The 14,544-nt window shown below is 41.2% G+C and overlaps 1 protein-coding gene across 4 annotated transcripts; it reads left to right on the top strand.

Annotated features, from left to right (window-relative positions):
- Positions 1 to 3,736: 3,736 nt before the first annotated feature.
- On the top strand, positions 3,737 to 8,754 carry bloc1s5 (biogenesis of lysosomal organelles complex-1, subunit 5, muted). Of its 4 annotated transcripts, none has more exons than XM_040044265.1 (6): positions 3,737 to 3,977; positions 4,122 to 4,204; positions 4,890 to 5,019; positions 5,554 to 5,612; positions 5,770 to 5,955; positions 8,484 to 8,754. In XM_040044265.1, exons 1-5 carry the CDS (start codon positions 3,959 to 3,961, stop codon positions 5,938 to 5,940), a joined length of 462 nt encoding a protein of 153 aa, XP_039900199.1. In that variant the 5' UTR covers positions 3,737 to 3,958; the 3' UTR covers positions 5,941 to 5,955; positions 8,484 to 8,754. The 4 variants fall into 4 exon arrangements, with proteins under 4 accessions (XP_039900199.1, XP_039900200.1, XP_039900198.1 ...); XM_040044266.1 differs by lacking the exon at positions 8,484 to 8,754 and adding an exon at positions 6,789 to 7,469; XM_040044264.1 differs by lacking the exon at positions 8,484 to 8,754 and adding an exon at positions 6,109 to 7,469.
- Positions 8,755 to 14,544: the final 5,790 nt, after the last annotated feature.

Genomic DNA, 14,544 nt, shown 5'->3' with positions numbered 1-14,544 from the left:
GGCAGCAGGAGCCTGCTGCAAATGCTAATCGCGGCCGACACACTGGTCGCCCCCTATCTGCACACACACTTCCAGTCCCTGAATGCTTGAGTGCCAATCTCCAGCTGGAAGGAAAAGAGGCAGGCACTGCAAGATGCATCTGACAATGTTCGGTTTGATTTTACTGCAAAAGAGAAAAGAAAAATCTTCTCCTTCCCTGAAAAGCGCAGAATGATGACTACATATGTTGATTTTCAGCCTGTAAGCCATGTACTGCCACTGTGCCTTCCCATCAGGCCACGGGACAGCGTGACAGCGGGGCAGTGTCATACTGCACACTGGCTTGTGACTTCTAAGTGCCACTGCATACATCTCCTAAGTGTTTTTATTTGGTTCTTTACCTTCCTGCTCTACTCCAGTCTTGCACTGCACTGACTGTCGCACGTCTTCTCCACGGTGGACAGCTCTGAAGCATTCCACCTCCGAGCAAGCAGTGGCACAAGAGAGTGGTGGCGCCTGGACGAATGACCTGCTTTCTGCCCATGAACTGAGAGAGAGAGAGCAGCATTCAGTGGAAACAGGGTCTGGTTATGGAGAGAGAGAAAGGAAAAAGCACATAGGTGGGCTGCTGGGCAGCAGGTCCTCTCCTATAACCCTCCACCACCCCCGTCTTCATTCCAGCCCAGAGGCCTTAGCATCTAGTGAGTAGCACCCCCCCACCTCCCTTCCCTTCTCCCTTTCCCATCAACCGCAGCCCCACCTGTTCTGAACTGTGTTGCAGTCAGTGGCATACAGCATGTTGTGAACACAAAGCAGCGGCCCCGCGGCCCTCCGCCTGGACCTCGGTGTCAAGACCCAACCAAGCTGAGAGAGAGAGACAGAGCGAGAGAAAACATGAGAAGGAGAGAGAATGGAGAGCAGCTAAGTGCAGGATAATTATACCCAGTGGGTAATGCGAGCACCGTTGTTACAGGGCCAGCGTGGTTGGTCCGGGAAAGAGAGAGAGAGACACAGAGGCAAGAGCGTCACCGGGGCGAGAGCTCGCAGGGCCGGTGGGCATGTTTGGTAAACCACACTCACAGACGTCCCACTGCACCGCTGAAGCACCGTTAGTGGAAGTGCTGCAGGAGATCATCTGGATACTGGCAAGCGTGCACTCACAGGAGGAGAAACACTGCTACTGCTTCAGCCCTGCTCACTCTACACAATAATATGGAATACTTCAGCATCATAATAGAATATATAATATAACACTGAAGTGTAAAAAAATGACATTTATATTAATTCCTGAATTTAGTGTTATTGTATTTAAATGAATGATTATATTGAAGAAACACAATAATACATAAATACCTGATGGAAAGAGTATAATAATGTTTGATCTACTGATCTCCCTGCAATAGAATTCACTGTATTTGTCATTTACTGCTCAAAAGATTTGTGTGAAACGGCTCAACAATGTAAAAATGCTATAAATAATAACAGCTGGTTACTTTTAACCTGTGTTGAATAACCTCAAGTCCTGACATATTATTTAAAGTTTTACAAGAGTGCAACTTTGCCTCTTCTTTTTTTTCTTTTTCTTTTTTAAGTGACAATTTTGGAGACTGTCCCAGAAAGGCTTTGTGCTCTGCGCTGACTGGAGTGTCAAATAAAAAAGCAGAATTCCCTTAATAGACCTGCGAGACAGAAACACAGGGAAACCTGATCGTGCACCGAGCTCTCGCATGCAAACTGCGGCCCGGCGTCGCAGATAATGATGCAGAAGGACACATATTTCCTCGTTATGTTGATGCTGGCTGGGCTCTCCAAATTCTTTATTGTCGTAGCTTTGGACACGTTTTTGTTTACTGGGTATGATGGAACTTTTTTTCCGTGCTATCTACAGAAATGACCTCCAAACTCCAACATGTGAAATCTACATTAAACTACTAATAAAGTTAAATTATTAAAAAATGTTTTGTTTTGTTTTTTTTACTGACTCCGAAAATCCAAAATCATTATATTAATGGATATAATTGAATCTGTTTTGGTTGCTCTGTTTATGTTTTTCTGTCATATGCTTGACTTATTAGGTGATATTTTAATCTAAACATAAAATATATATATATAAAATCTGAAAATACAGCCTCTCCACCATTCGCCGAGCTGATCTTAATGTTTTTAATTTCACCCTGCAGAGTCATGAATAAGTAAACAACAGGATGCACATTCCTGTCAGAGAGGCCTTTGCTGGTTCTGACATGTTTTGTTGTCACAGATCCTCTCAGCTTTTTCCCACAAACCCGAGGCGTCAGCGAAGGCCTTGTTTTTTTATCCCTCAGCTGTTGATCAATCATTTAATCTCTTTAATAGGCCCAACTCAAAACTAATGGTGCATGTAATGAGTGTTTAACTAAACAATGTGGACAGCGCTGGGACTTAAGTGGTGTCTTAATGTTTGTTTTCTCTTAACTGAGCATGACAGTCTAAGTGAATTTGGGGCTCACGAGCAAACTTATTTGCCCCCAAACAACACCTCTCCTCACTTCTGATGGAAATACTTTGCTCTTGCCACAAGTGCTGAGTTTATTAATACATTCATGCTCATATATTTGCATTTTATCAAGTGTGAAAAAAAGCATTTGCTTAGACAAGATAATTCAGGCACTGGTGTTTTTACCAGCCCTGGATTTTAATCATATGAAGGTCAGGAAAGTGGGAATGATATTTTTGGGGGGTTTTAAATTATTTTTCTACTTTCTGCTTTTTCTGCACATTTTCTTTGTGCATATCTTTTATTACAGGAGTTGCGAGCATTCCCCAAAGAATATATAAAGAATATATATCAGGATAATCTAAATAATATTTTATCAAAAAGAACTATGGCTCTCCAATTACTAGACAAACTTAGCACAAACAAATTCAATGAAGATAAGTTGATTATTATTATTATTTTATTATTACAAGCATTAATAGGAGAAACTTTTGGGTTGGTCTTGAACAATTCCTCTAGCTGCTGGGTATTCTTTCTCTTAGTTAGAACACAGATACAAAGAAATGTTACTCAGTGTTTTCCACTCTCTAAGGTATATTTCTATAAATATGAATATGCTGTTAATAAATTTAACTGGGTTTAGATACCCTGCAGGCTTTCCAGGAGGCAGATCACAGAAGGTAAATTTGGGCAGTGTCTACCCAAAAAACGGAATACAGTTTAAGAATATTAAATCCAAATGTACAAACGAGCTAAATGGATTTTTCCACAACCTGGCAACCCGGTATTTTATTTATTATTATTTTATCACCGAGTAAAAGTATACAAGTACAGTCCTACTTAAAATCAATATTTTGACTGACTGAATTTTTATTTTATTTTGTAGTTGCTGCATAGATTTTGACATAATGAATAAATTTATATATAGCCTTTGTAACAGCCTGGCTTTTCTACTGATAAGGAACTGAGAGTCAAACAGCGATACTTACAGCCGCTTTGCTCCACCGCAGAGTAACACTGACATCTGCTGTCCACAACCAGGCACCACACACGACACAGCCTCATACACAAGCCAGAGCCACTCATTGCAAGCCTGCGGAGAAAACACGTCATTGTCCTCCAACTTAGGTTCGTGCATCCACCTACAAAATTTCAAAACAAAAATTGTAGTAGGAAGTCACAGTAACCCAACTATAACAAACCCTCACAGAATGTAAATAAAATACACCTTTAAAGATCATGAACACCCCTCTCCGCTACTTTGGTTCAGTCCAGAGCATTCCCGGAAGTAGCGTTTGTATTTTGAGTCATGTGATATGTGTTAGGATTTTGCATCGTTGTTGGTTTAAGGTTTAATAGCTAGTAGTTTTGCTATATTAACTACGTCTTCTGCTGTGAATTAGCTTAGCATTTGGAGGAAAGCTAGCAGTTGGTTAAGCTAACTAGCTGCCCCAAAGGGGAGGGATAAAAGGTAAAGGGACTCTGACAGGAGAGCTCAAAATAATGGACAAGATCGCTAAAGGTGAGTTAAACTCTTATCAGCCTCTCTCCTTGCTTTTTAAAGCACTTATTTAAAACCACCTCTGAGCTAATAAAGCACAGACAGTTGTTAAATGTGTCTGTTTTGTGTGAAGTGTGTTTATTCCAATCTGTGCTCATCCTGCAGATGTGGGTGATATCCAGTCACGACTGCTGGACCACAGACCGGTCATCAATGCAGAGATCCGCTACTTTATGAGAGAGTTTGAGGTACACTGTGAAACCATGACAGAGTTTGATGACTGCTCTGCATAGAGTCACTCAGCCACACACTCCTCTGTGCCAACCCCTTGAAAACCTAAAAATGTAGCCTGGCTTGTTCCAGTCCCAATTATACCTGATATCAGCGATAAACTTTCACACCATTGTGACAGAGAACCAACACGAAGTTGCAAGTAACCAAAAACAATCAAAAGAAATACAGAGACTGTTTTCACATACAGAGCCAATTAGTTTCTACTGTTTGAAGCAGAGGTGGGAATCACCAGACAGCCTATGATACGATATTATTCAGTTTTGAAACATTTTGTAATATGCTGAGTATTGCATTAACACATACTCTTATTGATTAGCTTAGCTGAGATTGTTAAGGATACAGACTCTGTTACTAGCACCTGCTGTAAATGTTGCCATAAGACAGTCAGTCTGCTATCAGCCTGTGACTGAATGGGATCAAGTTGGCAATTACTTGCAGTCTGCGTCCAATATTACAGCAAATAATTGTCATAAATGGTCAAAAGTCACATATCTGTCGCTGTCTATGCAGACAGGAATTCAAATTTAACTGTCACATCTGCACTCAGCGACCTTATTTAATTATTTATTTATTTGTTTTAGTGGCAAAAAACCCAGCTGCTGTGTAGAGCGTGGGCTGACTTGTTGTGCTGTCGTTCAGGAAAAGCGGGGGTACAGGGAGAGCCGTCTGCTGGAGAACATCAATAAAAGTGTGCTGGAAACGAACGAGCAAATGCCACCAGCAAATTTCGAGGACATGAAACATCAGCTGTCTGACATCAATAAACGGTGTAAGTTACTCCACCCGCAGCCACACGTGAAACCTTTTTTGTTTGTTTTTTGCTGAAATCTTATTTCATAGTTCATGAATCATTCGCATAATTTAGTCGTTTGCCTTAATGTGTTAAGTATTTTCATTTTTTCTTTACTTTTCTGCAGCAAATTTGTTTCTGTGTTACCTCTTCATTTGTATCCATGGAGACAAGCTCTACAGCTTCAACGTGTGTGAATGAATGTTTGGAAATCCAAATAAGAAAATCTAGTCGAGGTGTAGCAGCAGAAGCTTGTTTGTATGATGTCTCCTCTGGCTGTTGCCATGACCACTCAGAGGAGGAAGTAACATTGTAACAAACATCATAACCAGTATTCAGTTGTTATCACCGTTGTACAGACAGATGCTGTATCTGAGTTTATTCCATCCATGCTGTAGTTTACTGTGAACTTACTGTTGCTTAGATCTTGAGTCTCTAGGCATCCTTGAGAATTCAGTCTGACTCATGTGTGGAAATAATATTTTCGCACCTTCGTTTTGTTATGTCCAACAGTGGAGGCTGCTAATCACATGGCAGAGAGAGTCCAGCAGAGGGAGCTAGAGGCCCAACAGGTAAAGACACACACCAAGGCAACTTCTAAAAATCTTGCTTTAAAGGCATTTAGGATAGTTTGAATTTCCCCTCCTTATACAGCAAAGTGCATGATTCACTTTAACATTTAAATAAATAATTTTGTTGTGTTATTTTGATTTCCTCGTGTCATGCCAGGGCACCCGCCTAAAGGCTAACATGGAGCAGCTGAAAGAAGACTGGGCCGAGTTCCTGAAGGAGCAGCAGAGATTAAAGGAGGAGGTGGATGAAGAGCACGCACGGGCTGTAGGACAACTCAGCGCTAAATACAACGAAAAGAAGAAGGAGCTGGCCAAGTTTACCCTCTGATCTGCTGATGTTCACGTGAGGATGCGAGTGCACAATGTGCCCTCTCTTATTCAGTGAATACAGTCGGTCCTGCACGCCTGTGTTACACATGCTAAACAAAACTACTGACTTTGCTCTGTGTGCTTGATGAAATATGAAAGCGTGATTAACAACTTGTTGTTTTCACAGGCCCTCAAACTCAAGCACATGGAATATGTACAGCATTTAAAAAAAGAAAAGAAAAAGCCTGGAATATGTCATTTTTAAACAAGCAGTCATTTGATTGTTCGTTGGCTGTGAGATTTTCAACATTTTAAGGTTTTTAGTGGATGCCTGCCTGAAGAGTCCTGATGGTAAATTAACATCGTGTCGAAAGCAGCCTTGAGTTTGGCACCGCGGGGAGATGTTCCGAGCACTTAAAGCGAGGTCATTAAACGCTCGAGAAGCCCTTGTGGGCAGGTGTGCGTGAAGAAGAAACCGTCTCTCACCACCTCTGCTGTGTTTGGAACATGTGACCTCTCAATTTAGCTACAGGTCAACAAACTGTCACGATAAAAGTGTTTTGCTGAAACTGATATGCAGCAGCAGCTTATGTTGTTTTTTTTCTTTCTCCTGCCACCTCAAATCGAATATTCTTATATGAAAACAAAGAAATTGTTTCTCTGGCTTTAATCTCCCTGTAGCCCTGTATGGTCGTCATGCCTTGTGTGTAGTGTTCCTAACAAGTGTAAGTTTGAGCCTATGAGCACAATAGCATGTAAATGTAGTGATATTAACTGGAAAAGAACTAAAATACTTGACCGTGACCAACATGCTCTGCTTTTAATGAAGTGTTTTGTTTTCTCGCACGGTGGCACACTTCGGGACAGGTTAATGGATGGGTGGGTGCACTTGGCACATTCTTGGCTTGGCTGAGAACAGAGTTCATCTCAAAGAACGTAGACGGAGAAATATTTAACAGAACCTCCCCTCAAACGCCTGCACTCCCTTCAAACTGCACACACACCGGACGTCTGAATAGCCACGTCTAATGATTCCACGAGGAAGCGCCCTTGGACAACAGTTCACTGGACTGCAGCAACGCAGCGTTTTCGTTGGAACTTTTAAGAACCGAGACCTTCCGCAGACTTGTGACATTCTGGCATTCGGCTGGCAGAAAGCCGTCCCCACTGCTCTTGTGCAAGGACCCTCTCTGTGCTTTCTGCCCGAGTCTGTGCAAGTCAGAGCAGGGCACCAAGGTTGGCACGTTCTTGGACGTGCCAGCCGATGTTTGAGCAAAAGGCCAGCACTGCTCTGTTCAGTGCATGTCTGCATGCCGACGTATGCTTTCCCTCTGCCCCAGTACTGCAGATGTCCAACGCGGAGACAACCCATCATCAGCTGACAAGGAGTGACAGTACGGGAACGTGGCCGACCTCTGCCAGCGAGCTACCTTTTCACTGAGGTGTTTATGATCATGAGCTTACAGGCTCGGTATTTACACCTGCTGTAATGAGTTGTAATCATTGTTGTATAATGTCAGGTTAAAAAATAAAGTTAATTCAACAAAACTGCATCGTCTCTTAAACTGACTTTTATGTAAAAAGGGGTTGCAGCCCTATAAAAGTCCCGTTGGCCTTGCAGTGACAGTCTTTGAACCCAGGCCTGTGGTAACACCAGACAGTTACCACTTTATGCTGGTGGAGCTCATCAGGCTTTCACTCAGGATAAATGCAATGGTGAAAATTGAAGCCCTACACCGCATGAGTCTGGTCATACCATATATGCGATGTGGGATTTGAACTTCATACTCCAGCTAATAATCATACCCCTGGATAAAAAGAGCAGTTCTGCCTGGATTTAAACCCAGATTGCAAAGATGCTCATGTAGATCTAAGGTCAGACGTTTGACCATTCAATTGTCCATTGCAAGATTTGCTCTTTGCTGGGTCAAACCCACACACCCAGAACATATCGGCCCGCTAACAAGGCTGAGACAGTGTGGGAAAGCTGAAAGGTGAATTTACAGTAACTTTCTGCTGTCCCTTCCTGATTGCGCTAAAAGGCTGTTGCTGTCAATAAAAACATGCTCATTGCCAAAAGAAATGGACTTGAAGCAGTCTGGGAATTAGATCAGCAGCTGTTTGCGAATAAAGGATTGCAATAACACCGGGCTTTGACATTCATGGGAATTTTTGATTTTAAGTCAAAGTACAGCCAGAAACCTCAGCACCTGTCCAAGTAACTGCTTTGTCACTGCCATCGATCAGTGTCAATGAGTAGCTTATATTTCACGCTCAGGGCTAAGGCAAACAGAATTCTTCGATGTTTTTTTACACGGAGAAGATATGCGACAAACAACATTGGTCTATTAAGTATTCCAACCTCATAGGTTGCTGGGACGGAGAGATTGTCCACAGACGAGGGCATGTGATCCAGTAAGACGATGCCAAGTGCAGAAACTGGCTGTGCACCAGTTCAAAATCTCCCGTTACCATCCTCCTCTGTCTGCCTCTGGATCGTTGCTGGCTTGTTTTCTGTCTCCAGTGTCTATCTGAAAGCAGTGCGTTCTTCCTGTTTTGCAGGCAGAGAAGTGCTCTCTGGACATGGTGGTGCTCCTGTCCGTGCCAACATAAATGGTAAAGGAAACAGCAGCACCCAGATGGAGCTCCTTTGAGCAAGGGACGGAGAAGAGAGTGTGCTGGTGAATGCAATCTGATACAGCGTCTGAAAACGAGCTTTCCAACATCCGCTGGAACAGAATGGAATATTTCACAGGGATGACGTGCTCAGATAACACAGAGTGAGATTCACTAAGAAATGGGCTCAAATAAAAGCAAATGTCTCCAAGAATCAGTTTTCAGGATCTTGCTGTGTTTGCAAATCAGCCACTACAGAAAGCTCACAATGTCAGGGAAGGGCAAACTCTGTCATATCCAAGGAGTCTAGACTAATCTGATGTGGTGCTATTGCATGTAGGGAGCAAATCTTTAGTTGTTTTGCAAACTCACCATCAGTCTACACAACAAAACTTTAAGTCGAAAGGAAATTCTTCCTTCATATCTTGAGTCTGAAGGTGCAGGCACAATTAAAACTTGCCTCCTCTAGTCCAGGGGTGTCGAACTCCAGGCCTCGAGGGCCGGTGTCCCGCAGGTTTTAGATCTCACCCTGGGTCAATACACCTGAATCAAATGATTAGTTCATTACCATGCCTTTGGAGAACTTCAAGACACGTTGAGGAGGTCATTTAGCCATTTAAATCAGCTGTGTTTGATCAAGGACACATCTAAAACCTGCAGGACACCGGCCCTCGAGGTCTGGAGTTGCCCACCCCTGCTCTAGCCACATACATAAAACACAATTAGGTGGAACGTACCATCTGTATTCAAGATGGCGGGCAACATGGCGGCTTCCACAAACCGATGCCTGCTCCTTTTATTAGGGGATTAAGATGAGAACGAATCGGTTAGTTGGAAGATGTAATTACACACTAATCAGTGTAGAGTACAATATTCTTTTCTTTTAAATAACACTAAAGAGAAAAAAGAACACTCACCTCTAAATGTGCAGATATATTTTTAAAAACAGCATGATTAGATAGATATGCAAGCGGTGTTTGAGCTTCTGCTAACAATGCATATGTGGATTTTCACTAAAGCTCTGCAAATTGATTTGTAACACATATAGACTTTTAATGAGTGAGAATCAGATTAGAAGCTTATTTGCCCATTTTCTCATGTACTGCTCTTTCTGGAACAAAATGAATGTAATGTAAACTTCAGCGAATCTTAGCGCTTGGTACAAATAAGCAATTTCTTTCTTTCAGTTTTCATTTTATTTGAGCGATGAGGGAAAAACAAGTCTGACATGAGCACAATTTCAATATTTTGTGCTGGGACAATAGAAAGTGACGAGGGAAGTTGCCCTCGCTTTCATGACAGCTTATGAGAATTTTCAGACTCTGCGGGCTCACTTTCTTTCTTTTGTGCAACGTGACGGGCCCTCGTTATTCAGTCACTAAGAGGTGCGAAATGAAAATGCCAATGAACAAAAGCGCTGCGCTTCCAAGTTAATATCCTAACATAACAACACTCCAGGGAGTCGGTGATGGGTCTTGGGTGAATGGTAATTTAGGTGATAATATGAATTCTTTGGCAGTAGCAGACGTTCACCCAGCGGATCGCTAAATAAGAGCGAGAGAGCTCTCAAAGCTGCTCTATGAAATTGATATTTCTCTGAGGGGACTTTGCAAAGCATGCTGGATAGTCTCACTCCCTGGCAGCTCTAGAAAATGAGCACTGGGTGACATAAAAAAAAGCAATAATGGAAAGAAAGGGTTTGAAAATTAAATGCCTCACCTTTCAATAAAAATGCCAGTGCTCCTTATTAGCGAGCACTGACATGCTCTCCAGAGAAGGCAGAGACTGCAATATGCTGGTTTTCATTCTGTAAAGTGAGCAAAATCAGTTTTCTTTGCACATTCTTACAGTCGTGCCTGCTTTCTCTCTTTTTGAAAGAAACTTTCACCGTGGCCATTTTTTGAGAGTCTAATTAGCTGAACTGTACATGATGTTTTGCATCTGTTCAGTTTCATCAGACAGCCGTGCTAACGCAGCAGCCTCGCGTTCCTGCCAACTCCAAGAAACACAGATAAGGCTCCAGCAACAACAAACACCTTCCTCAGTCAATCACTGGCCAAACAATAGGCAGGGATGACGGGGAGAGGGCTGTCATCGACCAGCGGCTACCAGCAGCAAGAAAGGTTGTTGTCGTCTGGATTCTTGAACCTTTGAGGAATGTCTGGCTTCAATGCCAACAACATACCTCCTGAGTGGCTTTGACTTTTCCCTGTTTTCTGTACCAAGCAGGTATTTTCCTGATCTTATCTCTCTTGGACTACACAAACAGACGCACTCTTGAGCTTTCTAGACCTGGACTTGCATGGTGTATGTTAAATTTGGGTTAAGGGTTAACCTAATATTTTATCCAGCATGACACAAACCATGACTGAACCCATAAATTTAACATGAAAGCATTTAGAGAGGTAGTCAGAAAGCTGTTTTCCTATAGTTCCACACTGGCTTTGCTTTTCAAACATTTCCATCTTTTATATACAGTCTATGATTCCAAAGAAATACTATAGAAATAATAATGCAAAGTGTTGTAGTTCAGCATTCATTTCTGGTTCATCGCTTTCACATATGTGGTCAGATACTTTAATATTAATATCAAAACACTTTCTATACCCACTTTTAAAAATACAATGAAGATTTAGTGGGCCCTATCTGAAGTAATCCTGTTTCCGTCTGTTCACCTGTCTCCATTGCTGACCTATTGCCAGCTCATTCAAGTCTAGACTTACATCTTTCCTCCCGTAAATGTTCCTGTTTTGACGTTGTGAAATAAAGGTTATGATTTAAATCGAACCCACTGGTCATGAGAACACATTTTCTCCTTTTCTCCCAGTCCTTGATTGGTAATTTATAACTCATTGTCTGGGTATTGATTTAAGGAAATAAGTTATGGAACAGAAAGGGAAATATAAAAGAAGATTCAAGGCCCCGGTGCAGTGGGTGGAGTTCTCTGCAGTGATTGGCCTAACAGAAACACTAAAAATACACCAGTAAAACAAAAACAATGAAAATAATGTGTTGTTAGTCTGTATCGGTGCTCAGTGTACTGCATTCCTGCCTTTGTGTGAACTTAAGCCATATCCCCAGGCTTGCCTGAATTTTCATTTTCATCAATAATAGACGTACAGTAAAAAAAAATGATATAGCTGTAAAAGTTTAAATAGTACATGAAATCAGAAACCTTTCTCAGTGAAAAGACACAACATGTGGTCTCCAGATTGCAACCACAAGTTTTACGGATCAGCCAAACTGGATTGCCAGCATAGCGTCAAACCGCTGAGAGAAATGGACGAACTAAAGCTGTTAGATGCTTTTTCCACTGCCAGTATGTCCTTAAAGTGTTATGACAGACACCCCAACTTGAAAACTGAAATTATCTGTGAATGTCAGAGGACTACTCCTTTCTTCCAATATACACAAGGCTCTCAACCCCTTCAAAGCTCCCCGAGCTGAAAACATTTCACAACAGCAACGTTTCTCCCATTGTGAGTTTGGTGAAACTGGACTCAAGAAAGTGGAAATTCTCTCCTGTGTTGTTGTTTTTTTAAACCAGGGCTTTTGCTTTCACTAACCCACAATGAGATCCCCAAGGAGGATCTAATATTCCACCTACTTCAGCCCTCCGAAACCAATAAATCAATCAGCTTTGCTTTACAAACCCTGCATGTGTGTTGCCCATTCACGAAATAGAGATTCCCTGCTGTGGATCACAGTATTAAAACCATCCTGACTGACAGAACAATGAGTGAGGCAGGAGACAGAGGAACAAGGTGCATTATTTTTTGTGCGTCAGTGTGTGTTTGGAGCAGCTCCAGCCCACAAACCCCCATCTGTATATGAGTTCAGCCTCTCATCCTGGCTTTCTCCAGGGAGGCCAGGGCTCTTGGCAGAGGAATGCATGGGAGTGGGCTTCTTCAATAAAGGCAACTCTCTCTTTCTCGAGGCCCCCAGAAAGCCCTGGGCTTTGCTTTTCATGGTTTCCCTCCTCTGTTCCTCCAAAGTGGGCTACCTTTTGGTGCTTCTTCTTTTCAAGCATAATGGCTTTACCTTGAGGCTGGGACAGAAAGACAGAGAAATGGAGAGGAAGCTCTAGAGCTGAAATTATGACTCATCTCCTGCATGCCTGTGTTAAACTTTAAGTGTCATGACATCTTGTTATTTCTCAGTGTGGTGCTGTCGTTTATTCAAATACACACGTTTAGTCATATATTATAAGAAAAAGTCTGGATTTAGCACTATTTGACTCGCAGTAAGAGAGTAACCAGGAGGAAATACACAAGTGGAAGAAAGTTTGGCTTTACAACACAAGCATTTTTGGTGAAGTGTAGGCATTACCTTAAAGGGGTAGTTGGACATTAAGTGTGATAAAAAAAAAAAAATGCTTCCTTGCAAATAGTTATTTTTCGTCTTCACATTAAATTTAAAGCTAAAATTAGCAAGTTGTTAGCTTCGTATTTATGGCTGAAAAAGGAACCAGATTACAAAAACCGAAGAAACAAACAAACCCAAAACTGTTTTTTCTGTCTCTAATTTATTTTCCACATTTCACCTATAACAGCCTGGTAGGCCACAGCTTTTATTTGTATGTCACTTAACCTTAATTAGCAGGTAGCTGTGATGCACCCATATAGTCTAATAGGGCACAGACACACAAAACATCTTCTGAAAGCAGTAAAGTAAAGGCTAGATGTGAAACAAGCAAGAAACTTTACAACAAAACACTGTTTGAGGTGAAAGAACAGAGACCACTTTCACTTAGTTGATGTCTATGTTTAGATGTAGCTGGGGAAGCACTGCTTGCCTTGCTTGTCCTTTTGATGGGACACCACTCCTTGTGGCTGATATATAATAGAGTAGTAAATACTTTACCGGTTTACGTACACTGGGGCGTGGAATGTCCACTAGTGACCAGTTGTCAGGTAAAAAGAGATGTGAAAGGAGCAAATCACATTATATGTGGACATAAATTAAGGATATGACAGGATCCATTCATTAACTATATGCTAACAAAGCTAATTAATAATTGTCAATAATAATTCTGCTAATAGCAATTGACACTCCACAAATGTTTACCAGAATAACAAACTCAAGGCTCCAAAACAAATGTGTAGCAACATAATAGCTACATCCATCTTTTACAATCTAAAAGTAGCACCTCTAGGTTTCCTTAGCAACCATAAAGTTACAATGCAAAGTTTCCTGTCACTTGTAAAAGTCGCCAAGAAGTCACTTGCATATATGTGGTTGTTTAGAGTTGCTGATAACTAGGGGTGCAACGATACACAAAATTCACGGTTCGGTTCGGTTCGATACTTTGGTGTCACGGTTCGATATTTTTTCGATACAAAAAAAATGTTCATGCCTTTTTAATTTGTCATTTATTAAAATTATAAATATATATTTTAACTCAAAAGTACAGTTTTTAAATTTAATGTTGCTGAAACAAAAGTAATTAAAAAAATAAATATATCTCAGGGCTCTCAAAATTTCAAAATCCCTGGTAGCCCTTCGGGCAGGGACTCTTCAGTTTTTGGTAGCCCAAAATAAATGTAATTAGCCCAAATAAAAAAGAGAGCAATTTTTTGATTGATGTTTTGTTTCCTGTTTTGTTTCCTTTACAATATTATACATTAAAGTATAATATTGTAAAGGAAACAAAACATTAATCAAAAAATTGTTGAAAAACAAATTACAACATTGTATAAAAATTACAATCATCAACTCAAATACTTGGTTCTAATTGAACAGAAATTTCTATGAACTTGTAAGAACTGTGTAGGACATGAATCAGTCTGTGTCAGATCCTGAATTTGAAATTTCCGCTGAAGTCACGGGTAAGAGACAAGTGGAATCAAGATCTAGGCCATTTGCTTTTTGAAGTTTGCAAAGACTGCTAAATTTTGCCAGTGGTAGTTCACTCTTTGCAACATAGTACGCTGTTCTAAACAGATTTTTCAGGTTTATTTTTAGTATGTTATTTGCAATTGGTGTTTGTTCTGGGAAAGATATTGCA

Source organism: Simochromis diagramma, unplaced genomic scaffold (assembly GCF_900408965.1).
Source record: "Simochromis diagramma unplaced genomic scaffold, fSimDia1.1 OVJJ01000602.1, whole genome shotgun sequence".
NCBI classification, from domain to species: domain Eukaryota; kingdom Metazoa; phylum Chordata; class Actinopteri; order Cichliformes; family Cichlidae; genus Simochromis; species Simochromis diagramma.
Note: the sequence above shows the minus strand (reverse complement) of the source record. Positions and strands in the feature narration are given on the sequence as shown.